The sequence below is a fragment of the Amphibalanus amphitrite genome, unplaced genomic scaffold (assembly GCF_019059575.1).
Source record: "Amphibalanus amphitrite isolate SeventyFive unplaced genomic scaffold, NRLGWU_Aamphi_draft 001120F_arrow, whole genome shotgun sequence".
Lineage (NCBI taxonomy): Eukaryota > Metazoa > Arthropoda > Thecostraca > Balanomorpha > Balanidae > Amphibalanus > Amphibalanus amphitrite.
The window spans coordinates 211,386-232,856 of record NW_024882614.1 but is presented as its reverse complement, the minus strand read 5'-3'; the positions used below and the strand labels follow the sequence as shown (position 1 = coordinate 232,856).

The window sequence follows — 21,471 nt, the reverse complement described above, 5'->3', positions numbered from 1 at the left end:
CGCGATCACCAGGTAGCGCAGGTGCGCTAGCGAGAAGCCCTCGGCGTGGTTATGTGATCCATCAGCCAGCCGGGAGTGCTCACCACGATCAGCCAGGGAGACCGGGCCGCGCGGCCCCACCGCCACCAGTTGGCGCCCCTCGTGCCACTAAGTCTCCACTCTCCACCCAGCAGCCGGACGCAGAGCGGCGTGTCGGCGTCGTACTGGCGGAACACGGCGGGCACCTGAGCGGGCAGCGCCTGTGTGGGTAGCACAGCTAGCGCGCGCACCCGGCGGCCGGCGCACCGCGGCGCCGCGCCTGCACCAGCGGCAGCACGAACGCCAGCGTCTTACCGCGGCCGGCCGGCGCCGAGACGCAGAGGTCAGCCGGTGGTAGCGGCGACTCTGCGGCCGCCAGCAGCTCGGGCAGCACGGTCACCTGCACCAGGAACACCTGTTTGATGCCCTCGGCGGCCAGCCGGGCGGCAGCTCGGGGCAGAGCGCCGGCAGATTGGCCGGCGCCGGCTGCCGGTCGCCAATCGGCTGCGGGTGCGCCAGCCAGTCGGGCAGCGCACGCGGTGCACGGCCTGTCGGCTCGAGCGCTCCACCTCGTCCAGCACGGTGAAGTCGTCAGCGGCGGCGTCTCCGTCCGACTCGGAGGTGTCCTCACTGTCGTTATTGGCGACGGCGGCTGCCGCTGTGCGCTCAGTCAGGTCGGCCATCACAGCAACACTCGCCGATGATTGGCGTGATCGAAACCGTCGGACGACAGTGGATTCACCACCGTTTTTGCAGCAGAGACTGGAAAAACCTCAGCTAAACAAGGAAAAACCTCACAACATGCCACAGCCTGCAATTGTGCATATTGCATTATATTTTTCACATGACAGAAAATATTGGCTGCTTTATTCTAGGAACTGGCATGAAAACATAAGCTAAAATCAAGCTAAGTGAATTATTATTGTATTTCCATGGACTGGGAAAAAATCCTTGTCACTGTCAACATGACCAGTGTACACGGACGGGCTGCATGAAACATTTCGGCGCATGATCTGAAAACTCTGTGTGAAATTTCAGCGCTGAGGTGAAAAATAACTTTTGGCGCAATTGGCCTGGTGCCTCCACAATTTTCCAAAAACTAACTCACAATACTTACAGCCAGTTGAACATGATCCTGCATGACTCAAGCATGCAAGATACAATGCATTCTATATCAGCACAGTGCACACAAACAGTTATGGATTCATTACATTTTACAACATTACTATTATTTCTTTTCCTTCAATATTGGCAGCATGACTTGCTGAGTCATTGGCACAATCTTATGACAGCAAGTTGTTCGGGTTCGCAACCATGCAAACTTTGAACGTTTGCTTCAAAACAAGCCTTATACATTTCTTTCATGCTAGTCAATTTCTTTAAAAAAAATTATCATTATCTTGAAAATCTGCCATTTCGGTCTTAGCAATGTCAATGCACCTTCCTATTCCGCACAGCTCAAGTAAGTTCCACCCAAAAGTAGTAGTGGACTGGTATCAGTAGCTGGCGCCTTGCCATGTCAAATGTAGCTGAATATGTGAAAAACAGTGACATATTTATTTAAAATCTTGAGTCCAATGAGCCTACCCTCTCTGCCTCTCCTTCCAGCATTTCTTCAAGCCCTTCAATTTCCGAAAATGACCTTCCATCATTATTTTCCACTTCATGCGAGCAATGAATTGTAAGCTGACCACTAGTTAATGCGCTATCATCTTGCTGTTGGGTGCTCGTAGCAAAAAGATAATATTAAACGAAAAAAAACTAACACCACAACACCAAACGCCCATTGTTGGTTTTTTTGGTCCTGCCTGGTGACAAAGGCTCTTATTTACGCAATCATCAGTATTCCTCTTCTAATCTTGAAGCCCAGATGCTTTACAAATTGGCCATGATGATACTAAATTTATATATCAACTGGGAAGCGCAAATCACGATAATTAATAACAAATGAGGCCAATTGTTCCAACACGACATCAAAAAATAGACGGGGTCGCCCGTCTATTTTTTGGGCTGTTTTTCTACAAATAATGGCGCAAAAAACACTCCATTAATGCCGCATTTGCCGTTGGTGAAACTCGTTGGCTATTTTTCTGGCTGATACTTTTTCACGCCGGCGGATATTTTTTCGCCTGGTTGGTGTGAAACTCGTCGGCTGGTTTTTGACAGAAAAATTGCGCCGGGCTGCTATTTTTCTGTTGGTAAAACTGGCCTCTGGTCTACAAAGCGCTCCACCCGGCGACCCGAGCCGATGTCAAACGGGTGGGTAGACTGTGCCGCTTCACTCTCGGGTCATGCGGCACAGCCTACCGGTACCAGGCGGCTGCTGCCAATGCTAAGCCATAGGAGCCCGGTGGATAAAGAGTAGGGGACCATCAACCTGTACACGACTGTACGTTCCCACAGCCCGGCGTGGCGGCCGGCGGCCCGCCCAGCCCGGATGGGCCGGGCCGGCCCGCTGGGCAGCAGCTCCGGCTGGCTGCGTCCTTGGCGGCGACTGCAGCCCGCGTGCGGCAGGTTATCCCAGCCCACGACTACGCTCACCGGCCGCCCACAGCCCGCAGTAAGCACCAGCTCACCACACACAGTACTCTGGAGTCTGGACGACAGGTTACCCGGCCGGCCCGTCACAGTACCGGCAGCCATCACACAGTCTCCCGGCCCGCCACAGCCCGCAGTAGGCAGCCAGCTATCACAGTGCCAGACGGCAGCTTACCCGGCCCGCCGCACCATATGAATATGTCCGCGCCAAAGATGTGCGCTGCGCGGCGCGCCGGCCACCCGTTCTGCCCTGTCGTACCGCCCGGTCTGATCAGTGCTCTGGGCCGTACCGCCCGTCTGATCAATGCTCTGGGTCGTACCGCCCGGTCCCTGCCGTACCGCCCGGTCTGCTCTGCCGTACCGTGTCCCGCCGCCGGGTTCAGAGAACGGCGGTCCGTCGTGCCGGTGACGGAGCGCGCGGCGACTTATATGGGCAGCGGCCGGCCAGCCAGCGCGCCCCACGTCACTGAGCCGCTCATCACTCGCGGAAAACACCGCCACCGAGCATGCTCTCTCTGCAGATCTTGCAGCGTGCACAGAGCACACCGGGATGGATCATTTCTAGATGGCGGCTACCCTGTTCCGAGCTCCACCTGGTGTCATTCAGTTCTGTGATAGGGGTACTCAATGGAAGGGCGCTAAAATAGTTGTCACTATAATTAATTATCATTGTTCTTCAGCCTACGTAACTACACATCGCTCCGTTAGATCACATACGCTACTGGTTTTGGATGCCGCGCATGCTAGTTGTGCACCAAGCACCATGTCTCACCAGTCACCACCCGTAGTGGTGTTCGTGCGCGCGACTCTCTCGAGCCCTCAGACCACGCTTTTCAATTTACTCATGGGCACCACTGTTCTCCAATATACGTCCCCATTGTCTGCTGGTCAGGGACGGCTCAGCAGCTTCCCGGGGACGGCGGGCCACTCCGCCGGCGTAGGTCCCGAGCGGGCTCCGTGGCTCGCCGTTCATGCACGCGCCACCCCGTCACGCACGGGCCGAGATCCGTGACGTGGGTAAAAACCGGCCCACCGCCGCCCGCCGGCTGACGTCACTCCCACCCAGCTGGGTGACGTCACACCCACCCACCCACTGCTGAGTGACGTCACCGCGTCACCGGCCACATAGCTGGCGTGACCGGAGACATCCGGTGGCCGCCGCGGAGCTGACACGACACCTACCGCGGCGTCACATCCCGTCAGAAATAGGCCCAGGTGGCCGACCGGGCGAGCCGCGCCCGCCCGGCGACCAGTTCAGCCCGACACTCCTCGTCTGACCTCACCCAGGGCCCGACAGTCCGCCGGCACCTGTCCTCAGAGTCCGACTCTGGCAGCGGTCCCCGCCCCACGGACCGACCCAGAGCGGCCCCCACTGCACCCGTCCGCGGCCGTCACCGACAGGCGTGCTCAGAGGCTGACCTCACGTCTGTGGCAGCGGGCCAGAGCCGCCGCCGTCCGATCGGCTCGACCGCCGCGTCAGAGAGCACAAACACACAGGGGAGGTCGGGCGAGGTCGGGTCTGGGCGGCCGCCAGCGCCAACCGGCCCAGCCGGCTCCCCGACCGACCTGCACACCCTGCCCCCACCAAACAAACGCCAAGGCCGCGACCTCTATTTAAAGTGGAGCAGCCACGCTCCGGCGGCCAGGGCCAATCCACGGGGCAGGGAGCGGCGGCATACATTAATCAGCGCCGACAGTGGATGGCAACAGCGCCGCCAGAACGACACGTGAAATACGAGACCGGAACAGACCACTGACAGGGACAAACTCGAAAACAGCGCCACCATGTCTCCAATTCGAGCACTGTTTGGAGCGGAGTTCCGCCGGACCTACGAGCGCTGTGTCGCAGGAGGTCGGCGGAGCACACTGCCGGCCAGGTGCGGCTACGGCCGACCGGGTACCGATCCGTTCACCGGCGGCGCGGGACGGCGCTCTACTACAGAGCAGGTGCGGCCGCGGCCGACTGGATAACGAGCCACACACCGGCACACTATACTACAGGGCAGCCGGCCAGGCGCGGCTATGGCCGACTGAACACCGAGCCACACACCGGCACTCTACTACAGAGCAGGTGCGGCCGCGGCTGACAGAGCGCCGACCCACACACCGGCACCATACTACAGAGCAGCCGGCCAGGTGTGGCCGCGGCCGACCCACACACCAGCACCATACTACGGAGCAGCCGGCCAGGTGCGGCCACGGCTCACTGGGCACCAGCGCTGTACTACAGAGAGCGGACCCGGGCCATCCACGGCGCACTCTCTCCCTCAGAGCCGGCAGCGTGACGGGCAGCCGCGCGTGACGGCGGGTGGCCCGTGTCGGCGACCAGCGGCCTGACACTGGGGCTCAGGTGGATATAGAGAGAGAATGCGTGCCACGGGGAGTGACTGATTCGGCGAGGGAGCGACAGGAGACGGGCGAGCGCTGGCACATCCGATCGAAGAGGCTGGGTCCTGCCCCGCTGAGGATTGACTGGGCCGAGGTCACTGATGCTGAGCTGGATCAATGGAGCCGTCCGCTGTAGTCGGATCCGCCAGTCAGGGGGAGGAGAGGAGCCTGACGGAACAGCTCGGCCCCGGAGGAGCCACAGCCAATCTCGAAAGCTGCCGGTCTTCTGATCCACTCCTGCCTCGCGCAATAAGTCGCTGCGGGCTCGGGTCGATACCAGGGACTCCGGGGATTGGGGGACGTTGGCCAGTGCTCAGTCGGCCTCGGCCCGCAGCCCAGTGTGGCTGTGGACACTGGGCGCAGATCGGGCCGTCTGCCACTCCCCCCCCCCGGGGCCGCGCGCTGGCGCCGCCCTGCCGCCGCGCGCCGCACGAGCACCTGGGCCGGCCATCGGCCGGGCACGCAGCGCCGCGGGGAGAGCGGAGAGAGCGCCAGGAAGAGAGGGCCGCGCACCTGCGGCGTCCGCCGACCTTGCCTCAGTGACTGTGGGCCGGTGGCCGCCCGCTCGGCCGCGGTGGGCCCGCGGCGGCGCCCGGTCGGCGGATATGGTCCGAGTACTGAGGTCACTGCACGGTACACAGCGGGGCTCAGGGAGCGGCACCAGACTGACGACCGGCACAGAGACCCAGCTCAGCGGGCGGTCATTGAGACCGACAGATACCTACTGGGAGGAAAGTGTCATTCCGTTCACTTAAAACAAGCGATACGAGCTAGATAAATCAAAGTCAAGGAAGGTGTAAATCTGACAGATCCCTCTGACAAGTTGACAATCGAAGCACACACGTAACGAATGAGGTAATTTTGCTTCCGTTTAGCTCGCTAATTTCAAGGGTCTGTGTGGAAACCGGTAGGTATACCCCATTGGGCTGGTCTCGCGGGGCTGCGGCTGTGGCGCCTGTGATATAAAGGAGTCACCGACGCCCGCATGTTGATCGCCGACGGCCCAGGACGCCCGCGGGCAGTCATAAAGGTGCCGCGGCCGTCCTAAACGCCAGCCCACGACCGAATGAGGTGCAGAGCCGGGGGAGCCCTGCAGGCAGCGCGGCGCTCACCGGCCCGGCCGCTCCTCTCGGAGACCGGGAAGTGGCTCCCAGCCGCCGCACGCCGGCCCTGCGGCAGCCCCCAGTCCCATCGCTACCCAGTCGGCGTCCCCGCCGTCCGATGTGTGCCAATGTCGGCCCCGCGGCTCGACCCGCACATCGGCACCTCTGTACTCGATTGAGTCACACAAACATCACTTCGATGCATACCTTTGCCATCTGGCATCTCCAATGCACCTTTCATGGCTCAAATGATAAACATGAATTACAGTTCTGGGATAAACTAATGGAGAACGATATCCGTCGAGCATCCAGGAATCCGGAGCGCAACAGTCGTCGCTCGCAGGACACGGCGGTAGGTCGGACCTCGGCCAGCCGCGCACAGAGGGACGGTCGGACTGCGACCAGCCGCGCACAGAGGGACGATGGGACCTCGGCCATCCGCGCACAGAGGGACGGTCGGACTGCTATACTAGCCGCGCACAGCGGACGGTCGGACCTCGGCCAGCCGCGCACAGAGGGACGGTCGGACTGCGACCAGCCGCGCACAGAGGGACGGTCGGACTGCGACTAGCCGCGCACAGAGGGACGGTCGTACCGCGATGGATCGGGCAGGCCGGAAAGGGAAAGACGACCAACCCGCAATGGGAAACCCAGTGGGCCGGAACAGCACACACGGCAGCCAGCAGCTCCTGGTAGATTTGACGCCGGAGCTGATGGTGACTGACACTCAGCCGCCTCGGCGGAGCGGGAGTGTGCAGTCGGTCCAGCAGTCGGTCCGTCGGTCGGTCCGAGGTCGGCGACCCCGCCGCTCCGGCTCCGGCTCCGGCTCCGGCTCGGACTCCGGTTCGGGCCGGCCGGTCCCGGTCACGGCGCCGACAGAGAGCCAGAGCGGCGACCCGGCCGGCCGGCGGACCGGTCCGACCGGGGCCGTACAGGTCACACGGGGACACAGCTGGTCACACGGACACAGACACAGGCGGTCACACTGACACAGACACAGCGACACATGGACACAGCAGGTCACACACGGACACAGGCGGTCACACACGGACACAGCCGGTTACACGGACACAGACACAGCCGGTCACACGGACACAAACACAGCGACGCATGGACACAGCAGGTCACACGGGGACACAGACACAGCCGGCCACACGGACACACAGACACAGCCGGTCACACGGGGACACAGCCGGTCACACGGACACAGACACATGCGGTCACACGGGGACACAGCCGGTCACACGGACACACAGACACAGCCGGTCACACGGACACAGGCGGTCACACTGACACAGACACAGCGACACATGGACACAGCAGGTCACACGGGGACACAGCTGGTCACACGGACACAGCTGGTCACACAGGGACGGAAAGAGGCGCTCACACAGGCACAGCCAGACACGGACACACAGACACAGCAGGTCACACGGCCGGACGCAGTCACATAGACATAGTCGGTCACACAGACGCAACCGGTCACACAGACACAGCAGGTCGCACGGGCACACAGACAGCTCTGTGACCAGTCTGCGTCTGTGCCGGTCCCACGGGCGGGACGCGGTAACACAGACACAGCAGGTCACACGGGGACACAGCCGGTCACACGGTCACACAGACAGAGCTTTGTGACAAGTCTGTGTCTGCGCCGGTCCCACGGGCGGCACGGGGCCGGCCGGTCACACAGACAGCTTTGTGACCAGTCTGTGTCTGCGCCGGTCCCACGGCCCGGGACGCGGCCGGCCGGCGCGCTCGGATGCAAGATAACGGAGCCGGACGACCCCGTTCCAGGGAGCCGGACGAGACTGTGGCAGCAGGTAGCGCCAGAGCGGCGCTAGTGTGTGGTTCATTGTGGCAGCAGGTCGCGCCAGTGCGGCGCTAGGGTGTGGTTCATCACACTGCGCAGCTACTGAGTAATCCCGAGACCCGTGGGATCGAAACCAGCAGTGTTGCCAGAGTTGGCGTATCTACCGAGGAGGACGCAGAAATCATTCAGAATCCGATACAAGCATTACCGTTAAGTAGGAACCCCGCCGAGCTGGGTATTCAGATCGCATCTAAATGTAATGCAGCGCATTAGCAACTGTGATCACTATAAGCAGAGTGGAGGCCAATGCCGGACTGGGCGGGTTGTGGGCCACGGCGGCTGTCCCGGCAGAGGCGCGGTGTGCGGCGCGGACCGGCGCTCGGCGCCTGTCTCGGCAGAGCCGCGATGTGGTGGGGAGGAGCGGCCGGCGCTCAGCGCCTCCTCTGCTGAGCGGCGCGGACCGGCGCTCGGCGGCTCCTCTGCTGAGCGGCCAGCCCAGCTCGGACCGGTCCGGTCTAACCGGCCGGTCCGCTCGGCCCGCGGCCTTTGCGCCACACACGCCGCTACTCCGCCAGGAATGCGCCGCCGGCGCCGCGCGCCACCACCGGCCGGCCGCAGAGGTCACAGATGCGGCGGCAGCAGGGTCCACTGCAGAGGTCACAGACGCGGCTGCAGCAGAGTCCACTGCAGAGGTCAGACGCGGCTACAGAAGAGTCCACTGCAGAGGTCACAGACGCGGCTACAGTGGAGTCCACTACAGAGGTCAGAGACGCAGCGGCAGCAGAGTCCACTGCAGAGGTCAGACGCGCAGCGGCAGTGGGGTCCACTGTAGAGGTCAGAGACGCAGCCGCAGTGGAATAAAATGCGGGCGGCAATTAAATGTCCAGTGGCCAACTTGGGCCGACCGCACTGACCGCACAACAGGACGGTCCAACCGGCCGCGCTGACAGACCGGTCCCGGATGGAGAACAACCAATCTCCGCCGCGGAACCGGCAAACAGCGCAGATACATAACCTGCAGTCGGAGGCGAACGACAACCACGCCGGCGACAGTCGGGGACAACCACGCCGGCTGACAGTCGGGGGTGTCCGACACACAAACAAACCGGTCCAAGGTCCGAGTCCGGCCGGCGGCAGCCACTGCCCGGCCCGGAGAGCGGCCAAAAACAAAGGCCAGCCCCGGACCGGAATGGAGCCCCCACTAGCCGAGCTCTGCAGAACGCAATAACAACCGACAGCCGAACCGTATTTAATGAGGAATAAACCCTAAATCATTTGACAATATCAGCACTGGTTTTAACTTTAAAGTACCGGTGCCGGAATAAGTAAGACTGTATCATATATTGCAGCATAACTTCGTTCCCCATTTGCATATTCAAGTTTTAAGTGGCTGTAGCGTTCAGATGCGAGGTGATAAAACATGAGATATGAATGAAATGAGTACGAAGAGTCCCGAACCATTAAATTGTACCCTCAATTGTAGTTCACGACTTACGAACAGCTAATAGCCAAACGTGGACAAGTGGCTCCAGATCCAAAGGCAATGATTCGTTTGCATCAGTGAAAGTTCAGTTGCGAACGATGCGACAGCCCGCAGGGGCGCAGCCATTCACGTGTATGGGCGCGCCGTGCTCCAGCGCCCACACAGGTTGTGTGCGCAGCGCCCGCAGGTTGTGTGCGCAGTGTGGGCCTTCGTCCCGGTCAGTGGGACACCCACTAAGGTGGCCGACCGAGCGGGACAGGTGTACACTGTACACAGGTGTACAGGTGTACAGAGTGACGGAGTCGCCTCGGTCAGCCCTGAGCTGCCGTGGTGATCCGCCAGTGAGCACACCGGCCGGTCGTGTCACACAGAGAGTACACACACCAGTCCAGGGCGGCGCGGGCAGGCACAGCCACAGTCACCCTCGGACCGCGCAGTGCAGACTGCTGAGAAGCCCCGCGGACTCCTAACCACTGCCACACACCGTACAGCGACCCCAAACGGCCCATCTGCTGCCTGTGCCCGGCCCGCCAGCGGCCCTACCCGCCCGCCAGCAGGTCCGAGCTGCCCAAACAGGATGGTACTCCCGGCCGCGCCCCGGGCTGCTGCACCGACGGTACGTCAATGCAGGCGACCTGGCTCTGCCAGCGCAGCACACAGTCCCTCCCACAGCTCCGCGCCGCTATCTACACAGCCACAGTGTACTGGCGGATGCGGCATGACACGGAGTCAGTACGGGTTTCTCGGCAATGCGCGACGATGGCCGCCGTCCAACACGCCGTGTACACTAGAGCAGCAGCTGCGTCCCGCGCTCCAACTATCCACGCCGTGTAAACTGTATAGCGTACAGTGTATAGACACTGCAGCAGCTGCGTCCCGCGCTCCAACTGTCCATGCCGTGTAAACTGTATAGCGTACAGTGTACAGACACTGCAGCAGCTGCTGCGTCCCGCGCTCAGACTGTCCACTCCGTGCCAGCTGGCCATGTTTTCACATCACTACATTACATACCTAAAGTCGCGGCGCTGGCACTCCTCACCCGGCAGCGCCATCTCCACAGTCAGTGGACAATCCCGTCAGCAGCCAGTGCCACCCCCCCCCCCCCAGTTCCCAGTGCCACCACCGTATCCCAGTGACACCCCTCCCCAGTCAGTGGGCGCCCCAGATTTCAGCGTCGCCACCATACCCCAGTGCCACCCCTCCCCCAGTCAGTGGGACTGGGCACTCTAGAGTCAGTGGTCAGTGTCCATTCCCCTCCAACCCTCACAATTGGGACATCGACTTCGCGATAGCATTATATCCCCCTGGTTAAGCAATGTCACGAGTTACTCAGCCATTATCAGACAGACGGTTAGACTGACCCGGACGTGGTAGCCCCTCCCCTCCCCTACCCACAGCCGGGACTGACCAGTGGGCGTGGGGGCCGCCCCTCCCCCCAAAACACCCACAGCCGGGACTGACCTGGGCGTGGGTGCGCTGGAGCGCGCCTGGAGAGCAGCTTTCGGGCGCGTTCGTACTCGTTGTTCTCTGACTCGAGTTTGACGGCGGCTAGCCAGATCTCCTCAGAGTTGGGGTTGGCCTGGAACGCCATCGACAGGATCGAGCGCGCCGCCGGAACGTCATTCTGCCGGCACCAGGGTCAGGTCAGAGGCGATATTGGAAATAAGACCCTTTGCTTGTTGCAGTTGGGTCCAAAAGGTTTTGTTCTCCTTCACAAGTTTATGCCCCTGCACCTGAAATCCTGTACCTAGATTTTCCAGCCTCTGTAATGAATAACTGATTTTAACGCACCCAAAATATCCAGTAATGGAATTAAGAGTCAAAGATCTTATTATCTATCACATTTAAGGCGAAAACTATGGTTTCGCAATTGGTTGTTCTAAAAGCTGGCCTGTTCTCCAGACATATTTTAGTCTCCAGGACCAGGATCCAAAACGACGATTCCAACATTGATCAGAGGTCAGACTAGGGGCACAGGTCTGAGGGGGCACAGGGCACAGGTCAGAGCTCAGAGGCGGCACAGGTCAGAGGTCAGACTAGGGGGCACAGGCCAGAGGTCAACATGGGGCACAGGGCACAGATCACAGGTCAGAGGGGCGCAGCTCAGAGGCTAAGAGGCAAACGTCACAGATCAGAAGTCAGATTGAGGGCGCCGGCCGGTAACCGTTAGTCTCGATAAGGTAATCGGGGGGTTGAGATTGCAGTGCAGTGCAAATCATGACGTGCGCGCTTTGAACAAGTCTCGGGTAAGTGTGAACACGGCTCAGTCCGGTCTGAGCAAGATAAAACTAGCCGTACACGAGCTTCGGGGAAGCAAACGTCTCCTGAATACTGCAACAGCAGCCATGGAAAAGCGCCAGTTTGTAATCAGTGCATATAACCAACCAGTACCATTAGCTAAACCACAAACAAATGAGAACAGTCCTGCAAGGCAACGAGCTGTACGTTTTTATTATAGTTACATAAACTGAATGCTAGAATTCGACTTCAAAACCACGACAGTTCCGAGCAAGAACATCCTAAGTGTCAAATTTTTCGAAATTGAGATGTTCATACCATTCGACTCAGCTCGTCGAGCTGAGTCGAATGGTATAAAAATCTCAACTTCGAAAAAAATTTGACACTAAGGATGTTCTTGCTCGGAGCTGTCGAATATAAAACCCCATAGGCCCGGTGTCTCACTCACCGCCAGCCATTTGGACTTGGCTCCCATCAGCCAGAGCACCTCAGCGCGGGGACAGTGTGAGACGGCCTGCTGCAGCAGCGACTCCAGGCTCTCCCTGTCGGGGGAGCACAGAGGTCAGAGTACGAGACAGACACAGCACATCAGAGCGGGGTCAGTGGGAGACAGCAGCGACTCCAGGCTCTCCCTGTCGGGGGAGCGCAGAGAGCGGTCAGAGTACGGGACACAGTCCGCCGCCGTATAGGGGAGGGACCGGGGACGGACAACAGTCAGGGACGGGACCGGGGTCATCAAACAGCCCTCCCACACAGGGAGAGGAGAACAGAGTCAGGAGGTGGGGAGACGGACGGCCTCCCCAGTCGCCACACGGGCCGCCTGGGACCCGGATGACCGGCCGGTGGCACCGGTCATCACGCGGAGAGCTGGACGGTGTTGATATTGGCAGGTTAGCTCCAAGTTGTGGCAATTCATACGAACGGTAAGCAACGGCAGGCAATATATCAGCGTTTAGCAGAAGTACCCTGCCGCTGCCCACCCGCTCCCGATTTGCCGTGAGCCGCCCGGCCGCCCCAGCCTCCCACTCACCGGGTGCCGTGCGACTTCTCGAAGTAGGCCGCCGCCAGCCAGATGGACTTTTTGCTCGGGTAGGCGGCCAGCGCGTGGGCGTAGATGGCGCGCGCGCACTCGACGGCGCCCTGGGCGGCGCACAGCTCGGCGTCCTCCATCCACTGGCTCTTGCGGTCCTCCTCGTCGACCCCGTAGCCGATGACGGCCGTGATGACGGCCTGGCAGGTCAGCACCGAGCCGGAGCGCTCGCACTGAACCGCGTCCTTCAGCCAGAACTCGCGGTTGATCTCGACGCCGTTGGCCGACAGCGAGGAGAGCGCCCGCTCCACAATGCGGCTCACCATGGCCGCGTTGTCGTTGGCCTCCTCCAGTTTGGCGGCGCACAGCCAGATCTGACGGTCGGTCGGCACGTTTTCGCGCGCCTTGTTGAGCACTTTGCGCGCGTTCTCGTACGTCTCCAGCCGGGCGAGGGCCAGCCACAGTTCGACAGCGGTGGGGCAGCACTCGACGGCGCGCGAGAGCAGGATGCGCGCGTCCTCTCGCTCCTCCAGCTCGACGGCTGCCTTCCAGAGGCGGACAGAGTTGGGCTGCAGCTCGAGCGCCTTGCGGAACACGCGCCGCTTGCCCTTGAGCTCGAGCTCGAGGTCGGCCGCCTTGAGCCAGAGCCGCACCGAGTTGGGCAGCTGCCTGACCGCCTGTGCCACCACGCCCTTGGCCGTCTCCGGCGGCTGCAGGCGCGCCGCCTCCAGCCACACGTCCTCCGCGTTCGGACACGCCTCGCAGCCCTGTCGGACGGGGGAGAGGGGGGGGGGGGGTCAGCTCTGTCAGAGACGGGGAGGGGGAGGGGGGTCAGTCGTTCGGACACGCCTCGCAGCCCTGTCGGAGAGAGGGGGGGGGGGGGTCAGCCCTGTCGGACGGGGGGGGGGAGTCAGCCGTTCGGATACGCCTCGCAGCCCTGTCGGAGACGGGGGGGGGGGGGGGGTCAGCCGTTCGGACACGCCTCGCAGCCCTGCGGACGGACGGGGGGGGGGGGGGGTCAGCCGTTCGGACACGCCTAGCAGCCCTGTCGGAGACGGGGGGGGGAGGGTTAGCCCTGTCGGACGGGGGGGGGGGGGAGTCAGCCGTTCGGACACGCCTCGCAGCGCTGTCGACGGGGGGAGGGGGGGGGGGGGGGTCAGCCGTTCGGAAACGCCTCGCGGCCCTGTCGGACGGGAGAGGGAAAGGGAGGGGAGTCAGCCCTCCAAGAAGCTTCTTGAGATCAGGCTACTAATATACAATCCCTCGGCAAAAGTCTCCCAGAGGGGACCCGCCGATAACCTGTCGTCTTTAGGGCCCTGTTCATGAAGTCTGCGGTCGCTGCGGTCGGCCGCAGGTTCTAAGCCCCGCCCATTTTTGAAACGTCATCACTTACTCGGCCGCAGCAGCGTTCCATGAACAGCGTCTGCTGCCGAAATAGTTTCCGACAATTGTTTACAACTGACGCACACTGCTAGACAATTTGTTTACAAAATCGTCTCCATGACAACACGGCTTGCGCCTATTTGACTTCAGTGCGCCAAGTTCAATGCAATTAGTTTTCTTGCGGCTCGGCGGTCGCTGGATTGCGGCCGCAGAGATCGCAGCGGCCGCAGCAAGGTGACGTCATACATTCGTCATACTACATGAGCCCCACCCCTTTTCGTGACGTAACAACCCGGCTGACCGCAGCGACCGCAGCGGCCGCAGCGACCGCCGGGGTTCATGAACAGGGCCCAGCATTCATCGACAGCGCCGATCTGACATGTCCGACCCTGGTCACATCAGACGGCCAGTGGCCAGAGCTGAACGCCCGCTGCGGCGCTCTGCACAGTTCAGCCGGTCCCCGACATACACCGACTCACCATCAGCGACAGCTCACCTACCGACTAACGATCGAGAAATAAAAGGGGCCTTACCGTACCAGCGACTGAGAGAGGTTACCGTCCCCTCCCGATCAGCAGCCCGGCGGTCCTCCGATCAGGTGGACCAGCGGCCCACCGGCACAGTCCCTCCCGCCCAGCGGCGCCGCGGCCCGCCCGGTCAGCGGCCCGCCTGACCCGCTGTCCCTCCCGGTCAGCAGCCCGGCCCACCTTCATGATGAGGTTCCTGGCGTTCTGCAGTTTTCCGGTGACCTCCTCCAGGCGCGCCGAGGCGATCCAGGCTGGCGGGTGCTGCGGGTTCGTCTCGCGGACAGACTTCATCAGCAGGCGCGCCTTCTTGATGTCGCTGAAGGAGTGTTAAGAGACAGGGGTCAGGGGTCGCACAGCCCCCGCCTCGTCTAGGACGGCTCACCGGGCCCAGTCACTAGAGTAGGCGCTACCGCATTACTGCACACTGCTCTCCAGAAAACACGGACAAAATTCAAACCTATACGTGTCGCAAAACTAATCAAACTCGCCCATAGTAATGTGCCACATATTTCTATATGTGCACGAAGCACACCGAAAAACTTGAGCCAAAATACGTAGATCAGAAGCACTTCTGCTGAGCTGCTGCAGCACACGCCACCCGGTGGCCCGGTATGCACGTACTTGATGTCTGAAGAGAAGTTGGGTATCATGCTCTGCAGGTCTGTGAGGTAGCCCTTGGGGTCGACCACCGTCTGGCCCGACACCGAGTCAGACACCTGGTTCAGCTTCACGTTCATCAGCGTGTTGCGCGCCTGGCCGATCTTGCGCAGGTCCAGGTCGCCCGAGGGCGTGACCATGCCGGGCGCCGTGCTGGCCGTGCCCGGCAGCATGCTGGCCAGCCCGCTGCTGGCGTCGATGCTGTGCACCGTCTCGCCGCCCAGGCTGCGGCCCAGCACAGAGTCGGGCAGCGGGGTGAACTTCTCGGCGCGCGGGTTGCGCTGTTTGCGGTTGCGCGCGTCGCCCACCTCGGGCAGGTTGTCCCAGTCGTCCTTTGAGACCTGCACCAGGTCGCGCTTCAGGTCGGAGAACTGCTGCTGGATCTTGGGCCGCTCGGCGCGGTACCGCTCCAGCTCCTCTGAGGGGGCGGGGGGGGGGGAGTCAGAGACACGGTACCGCTCCAGCTCCTCTGTGTGTGTGTGTGTGTGGGGGGAGGATGGGGGGTCAGAGACACGGTACCGCTCCAGCTCCTCTGTGGGGGGATGGGAGGGGGGGGGGGGGGGTCAGACACGGAAGGCACGGCAACGATCAGCTCAGTCCCGGGGCAAATAACAGCAGCAGCGCAGGCTCCCTTTAACCGTGAAGGCAACACATCCGAGACATAATATTGCATATATATTGACATATATTGCGGATGTTAAAATAGATTTTACATCGGTATTCGGTAGGTACCCAAAAAGTAATGATGCAAGCATTTACAAACAAAAAAAAAAATCATGATGCCAGCAGCACACTATCGGCATTCATCTACCGGCGCTGGTATTGGAGGCAGTTGACGCACTGGTGATCGCTTGCCGACCCCGTTTCCCATTGGCCCTCACCCGGCGCCCTCGGCGCTCACCCTTGAGTTTCTTCTCCCTGTACTCCTTGCGTTTCTCGTCCATGCGCTCGTCGACGGCGTCGTAGATGGCATCGGCCTCCTCGTCGTCTTTGTCGTACGGGTCCTTGTTGAACAGCGAGCCGCCGTAGCCGGTAAACTGGGGACACAGCGGGGCGGGGTGGGGTCAGCCCCGTCCCGCAGTACTGGGGCCAGTCCCGTGCGGGACACCCTGGGGTCAGCCCCGTCCGGGCAGTACTGGGGTCAGCCCCGTCCGGGCAGTACTGGGGTCAGCCCCGTCCGGGCAGAATTGGGGGCAGCCCCGTCCGCAGGGTTTCGGAGTCGGAGTCGGAGTCGGAGTCGGAGTCGCCCGGAGTCGTGTCAAGCAGCCAGGAGTCGGAGTCGGAGTCGGAGTCGGTCCAGCTGCCTCGACTCCGACTCCGGAAAATAACTAGAATCCGTGATATCACTTTTCAGTTTTTTTTTTACCAGTTGCCCGTGGTAGAATTCGCTTCCGGCGATAAAAATTGCACAGATCTTGTTTTTGTTCTGAACGTCAAACATTCGATCTTACAGGTTTCAAGTTATATCATAATTTAGTAGCCAAGTATTTTGTATGCGCGTTATAACTTCCACTATCTGAAGTATTGGACGAGTCAAAGACTAGTTAAATGACAACTGTATTTTACTTTCTTCGTTTATCGCTCCAAAAAGTATAAACACATAGGAATGACCGAGTCCGACATGATAGCGACGCTTCGTGTTCGTGATACGGCCGCCTCTTGCGCTTCTCGGAGGGTTTCCACGCTGGCCGCTGACCTCTTGTGGATTCAGCTGCGTCCACGTGGGAGAAATGGTGACTGCATGAAGGAAACCGGAGAGTACAGGGTGTAACGAAATTATCCGGACATCTATTTTTCGCTATATCTGCTCGCACAGTTTCTTTTTGATGTCAGAGCTGGAAAATTGGATGATTGCATACCTCTGGTATCTGCTCACAACTCAGCAGTGATCGGACCTTGCGAAATGACTCTTGCTCTGAGTAAGAGTCGAGTCGCCGACGGGTTCATTTGATAGTTTTCGTTTAAGGCAGAGTGGAGAGAAGGGAGTACAGTCTGAAGTCTCTCGTTTCGTAGTAAGGTTACGTGTTGGTGGCATGGTGGCATGAGCCAGAAGCTGGTCTGTCAGCAGCTGGACATCAGCAGAAGCCAGTAGCACATCTGCCTGAGGCGTAATAAGCTGGGACTTGGTGGCAGACTCAGCCCGGCCTCGATCGCGAAAGGCGCCCTTTGGCAAGTGGTGGGGAGAGTTGTCAAGATAGCGACAAGGAAATGGCACTAATTAATCCCCGAAGAAAGATGTCCGGATAATTTCGCTACACCCTGTAGGAGCGTTCTCCCCGTGCACGTAGACCTTGCACGTGGCGTCATATCACGCAAAATTTTGGCGGCCGCCATTGCCCTTCGTATCAGACCCGGAGTCGGAGTCGGAGTCGGAGTCGGAGTCGGTCAGGAGCCCGGAGTCGGAGTCGGAGTCGGAGTCGGAACAGCGCTACCACGACTCCGAAACCCTGCGGCCGTCCGGGCAGTACTGGAGTCAGCCCCGTCCGGGCAGTGCTGGGGTCAGCCCCGTCCGGGACACACTGGGGTCAGCACCGTGCGGGACACCCTGGGGTCAGCCCCGTCCGGGCAGTGCTGGGGTCAGCACAGAGCGGGGTCAGTCGCCCGGGCCGTGCTGGAATCAGTCGCCCGGGCCATACTGGAAGCAGTCATCCTCATCGAACACACCGAGCCGCGGTCATCAGTTGCCGTGGCCACAGTGGGCTGAGTTCGGGTGTTCAGGTTACTGAGACAGTGAGACAGCTGTACGCAGCCGTGAAGCAGCGCGATGGCTGTACCAATCATCGGGGGTGGGGTTTGTGGGTTATATGTGGACTATACATATAATCCACTATATGTGCCAATCAGTCATCGTTTGTGGATTACCGGCTGACGCCGGCGTTTGTCACTGGCGTTCGACGCACCTCGTCATAGTTGGACTCGTTGAGATCTGTCTCGTCTTCCTCGTCGTCTTTCTTCCGGCGCTTGGCGGGAGCCGCGTGCCGCTCGTCCCTGAAACCAGCGGCCGCGTTAAACCAGACGTCAAAGCTGAGCAGCTCAACTAAACCGAAGGGCGTCAAACAACCGGAGTGTGACATTTTGCAAAACCAAGCGGCCAGCGGCCTCATGCTGAAAGAAATTAGAATTGTGATAAAAGTCAACAAACACCACAATATTTTTTTGGAAGCCAACATTATAATAGTATTTCAAAACAGTGCCTTCCTGAAATTGAATCAGGTATGCAATAGGCTCGCCCTTTGCATGAAAAAGTAAGGGGTAGCCAAAGAATGATTCTTCACTGAAAAGTTTCATATCAAACAGTGGATACTTAATAAAGAGATATACTTACGAGACATCAGTTGCCTGCCTAGCTGGACCAATATCAGACCGAGTGGTGAATCCTGTCGCTCTGAAAAAAAAAAACAACATAGGTATTGTCAATGAACTGCTGCAAGGAGCTCTGTTCCGTCCAACCGGCGACTCAGTTGGTAGATAGGGCCCAGAGTTCCAGCCCTGACAGGGATGGACTGCAGTCAGTGGGAGTGGTCACAGACATTTTAAGGAGTGGGACTGACTGTGCCTGGTTTTGATTGGCATGTAAGCATTCTCATCTAAATTCTTCCATAGCCCAAACTTGACTGATCGGATGGTAGGGAACAGAGCCAAAACAACATGCTCTGATTAGCTTGGACTCCTGCCCTGGCAACCCATAATCCACCAAACAATCAGCTTCAAATTAACCTGTGTCATGGTAGGAGTCTCAGCCAAACTTGCCACGGTGGTGGGGGGGGGGGGGGGAGGAGGTACACCTGATTACCTTGGAAACTAAGAAAGCTAGAAAGAAATCAAAAGCAATTATTAGCTCTTCGTAAGTTCTTTAAAAAGATATATAGACATTTTCATTCAGGTCAATGCTGAGTTCAATAGATGTCATAAAAGACAGAGCTTCCCAGAAAAACTCAATATTTACTTAGGGGAGAGAGGTCATATTGCGCCATGTTCTTAAATGCGCCACACCTTCCTCCTGTCCAAAATTCGATTCGAATGAATGCTCGAATGTGTGCATTTACTTCACCACCAATAACTCACTCTTATTCCGGTCCACGGTGGCAGGTGAGGTGTCTCAGCTTTCTCGCAGACCATTTTTGTGATTTCCTATATTTTCTTACGCGAAACAGTCTATTTCGACCTTTGCTAGTGTCATGGTTTATCTTAGAGATAGTGATTCAACTAATAATCATTGTTAATTGCTCGTTTAATGATAGTTTTGAAAGTTTAACACCACCGTGGCTTCGCTGTCCTCGCCATATTTGAAGCTCATGAAAAATGTGTTCCATTCGTAATTGCGCCCACCCTATTTGCGCCCTATTCTTCAACCCAGAGAAACAGCATCTGGTGGTTGGGACACATTTCATTGAACACTTTGATTATTAGAGCGCTCACCTTACCATTACCTTAGCCTTCACAGCATAAATGGTTAATGGGCTGACACGTTCAAATAGGCTACTTAGTTAGGTGGCAAACCGTTGTTTTTAATAGGGCGCTTTTACATGAGAGGCATGGGCGCTTTTTGATGGGGAAGTCCGTAAATGCGCCCTTTGCAGGTGTGTCGGAAAACTTTTCTCTTGTTAATCTTTATGGGTTTGAAACAAATAAGGAGTTGTAATTTGATGCCAAAATAACTGAGGTACAATTTGAGATATCATCAAGCATGACAGCTGGTCAACTTTAGCCGCAATAGGCCGATATCCTTAAGGTGGCGCAATATGACCTCTCTCCCCTACCTACAATTTCTGACAAACTGGTAAAGTGGCAACTGGCAGATAAATGCATTTGACAGCTCTCTCAGAGCTCTTTTGTTAGCCTCATATTTGATCTTGAGGTAATTTCCCTCTTTTGCAATCTTTCAAAACTGAAGAAATCCACAAAACAAAATTATGAAAAAAAGAACACATCTTTTTAAGGTAGAAAAATAAGATCACACATAGATACCTGATACTTTTTACACAAAACATTTATAAGTTACACCCAACCACATGTTGAGTCAGGCAAGGTTGTGTTACATTAGGTAAGGTTAGGTCAGGTTAAATTAGGCTTTGTTATTTCTGCTTGTAGTGTAGGTACCTGATTTTTTTCAGCATTAAATGATAGTATCAGTATGAACAATTTTCTAGATTGATGCATGGTTTGTGACAATATGGTGTGGATTTTATTCAATTTTGAGCATAAGGTGCAAAAGAGAGATTTGAGCGATCTAAAATCAAGGGGTAAAACTACAAAAATAGGCAAATTTCACTAAAAGATCTCATCCGATTGATTTAACATCAAACATTGTATCAAATTTACCTCACCAACAGCGTTTCTTTCATTTGCAAATCATTGCATGATTTTGTAAATTTAGAGGAGGTTCAGGAAAATTGATGAACATAGTTGAGGAGTGCCTACCCATGCCCCCAATCTTCGATTAAACTATCATGGATCCGCAGGCAATATATACAGGTTAACTTCAAAATGAAGCCAGAAGTAGCTGTAGTGACAATTAATGGGCAGTGAATATTATTCCAATGATTTGAGAGCATGAATCTGCTTCCAAGAAGGCGAAAACCAAAATATTTATGCTATAATCGCGTGAATTAAGAACGTTGTCAAAAATGGCGCACTTCGTCTACACAATTCAGATGCCCCAGCAACGCTGTATAATAAATATATCCCTCCAGATTATGCTTACCCTCTTCCTACACCTGCTACATATCCAAGGGGCGCTGGTAGACCAATAAATGTCTTTTTTGTCTTAGCCACAAGGGCTGAAGGATGCGGAACGTTCGGCGCGTTCATTTTGTGTGATGCCGGCCAGAAATGTAACGACCTTGACTTTATTTATAGTGACGTGAATAATTTGTTATAAATATGCTTCTTTTCCTTTCTTCATACAATTTAAGGACAAAATATACTGCTCATTAGTTCCTGAAATATACTTTTCGAAAAAAGGTAAGTTATTTCATTGTGATTCTAAGTTTATGCCAAGTTTCGTCTCCATACTCGCCTCTATCAGAACGGATTGCATAAATGACGCAGCTGTGACAACGAAACTGTTCACTGTATGTTTGATGCTGCTTTTGCCATATATGGAAGTTGATTCCTGGCGATTCACAGCCTTTCATTGGTGAATGGCACTGCATAGATACGGCCCACTCGCATTACACCAATGAAAAGCTGAGGAAGCCGGCAGTGCGCTGATAATATACTTATATCGAACAGTGTTATGATTTTTGGCGCCGTTTCAAAGTTAAAGGGACCCTCCCACCTTCAAAAAAGTTAAT

General features: G+C 57.5%; 1 protein-coding gene across 1 annotated transcript; it reads right to left on the bottom strand.

Annotated features, from left to right (window-relative positions):
- Window positions 1-10,801: 10,801 nt before the first annotated feature.
- On the bottom strand, window positions 10,802-21,005 carry LOC122370303 (pre-mRNA-processing factor 6-like; the record flags this gene model as incomplete). Its single annotated transcript, XM_043345774.1, is given in 10 exon segments — window positions 10,802-10,832; window positions 10,835-10,964; window positions 12,027-12,120; window positions 12,609-13,375; window positions 14,699-14,834; window positions 15,140-15,593; window positions 16,077-16,212; window positions 18,076-18,163; window positions 18,501-18,560; window positions 20,880-21,005. Coding segments are annotated over 10 exon segments (2,003 nt in total), but the record flags the coding sequence as incomplete, so codon positions are not given.
- Window positions 21,006-21,471: the final 466 nt, after the last annotated feature.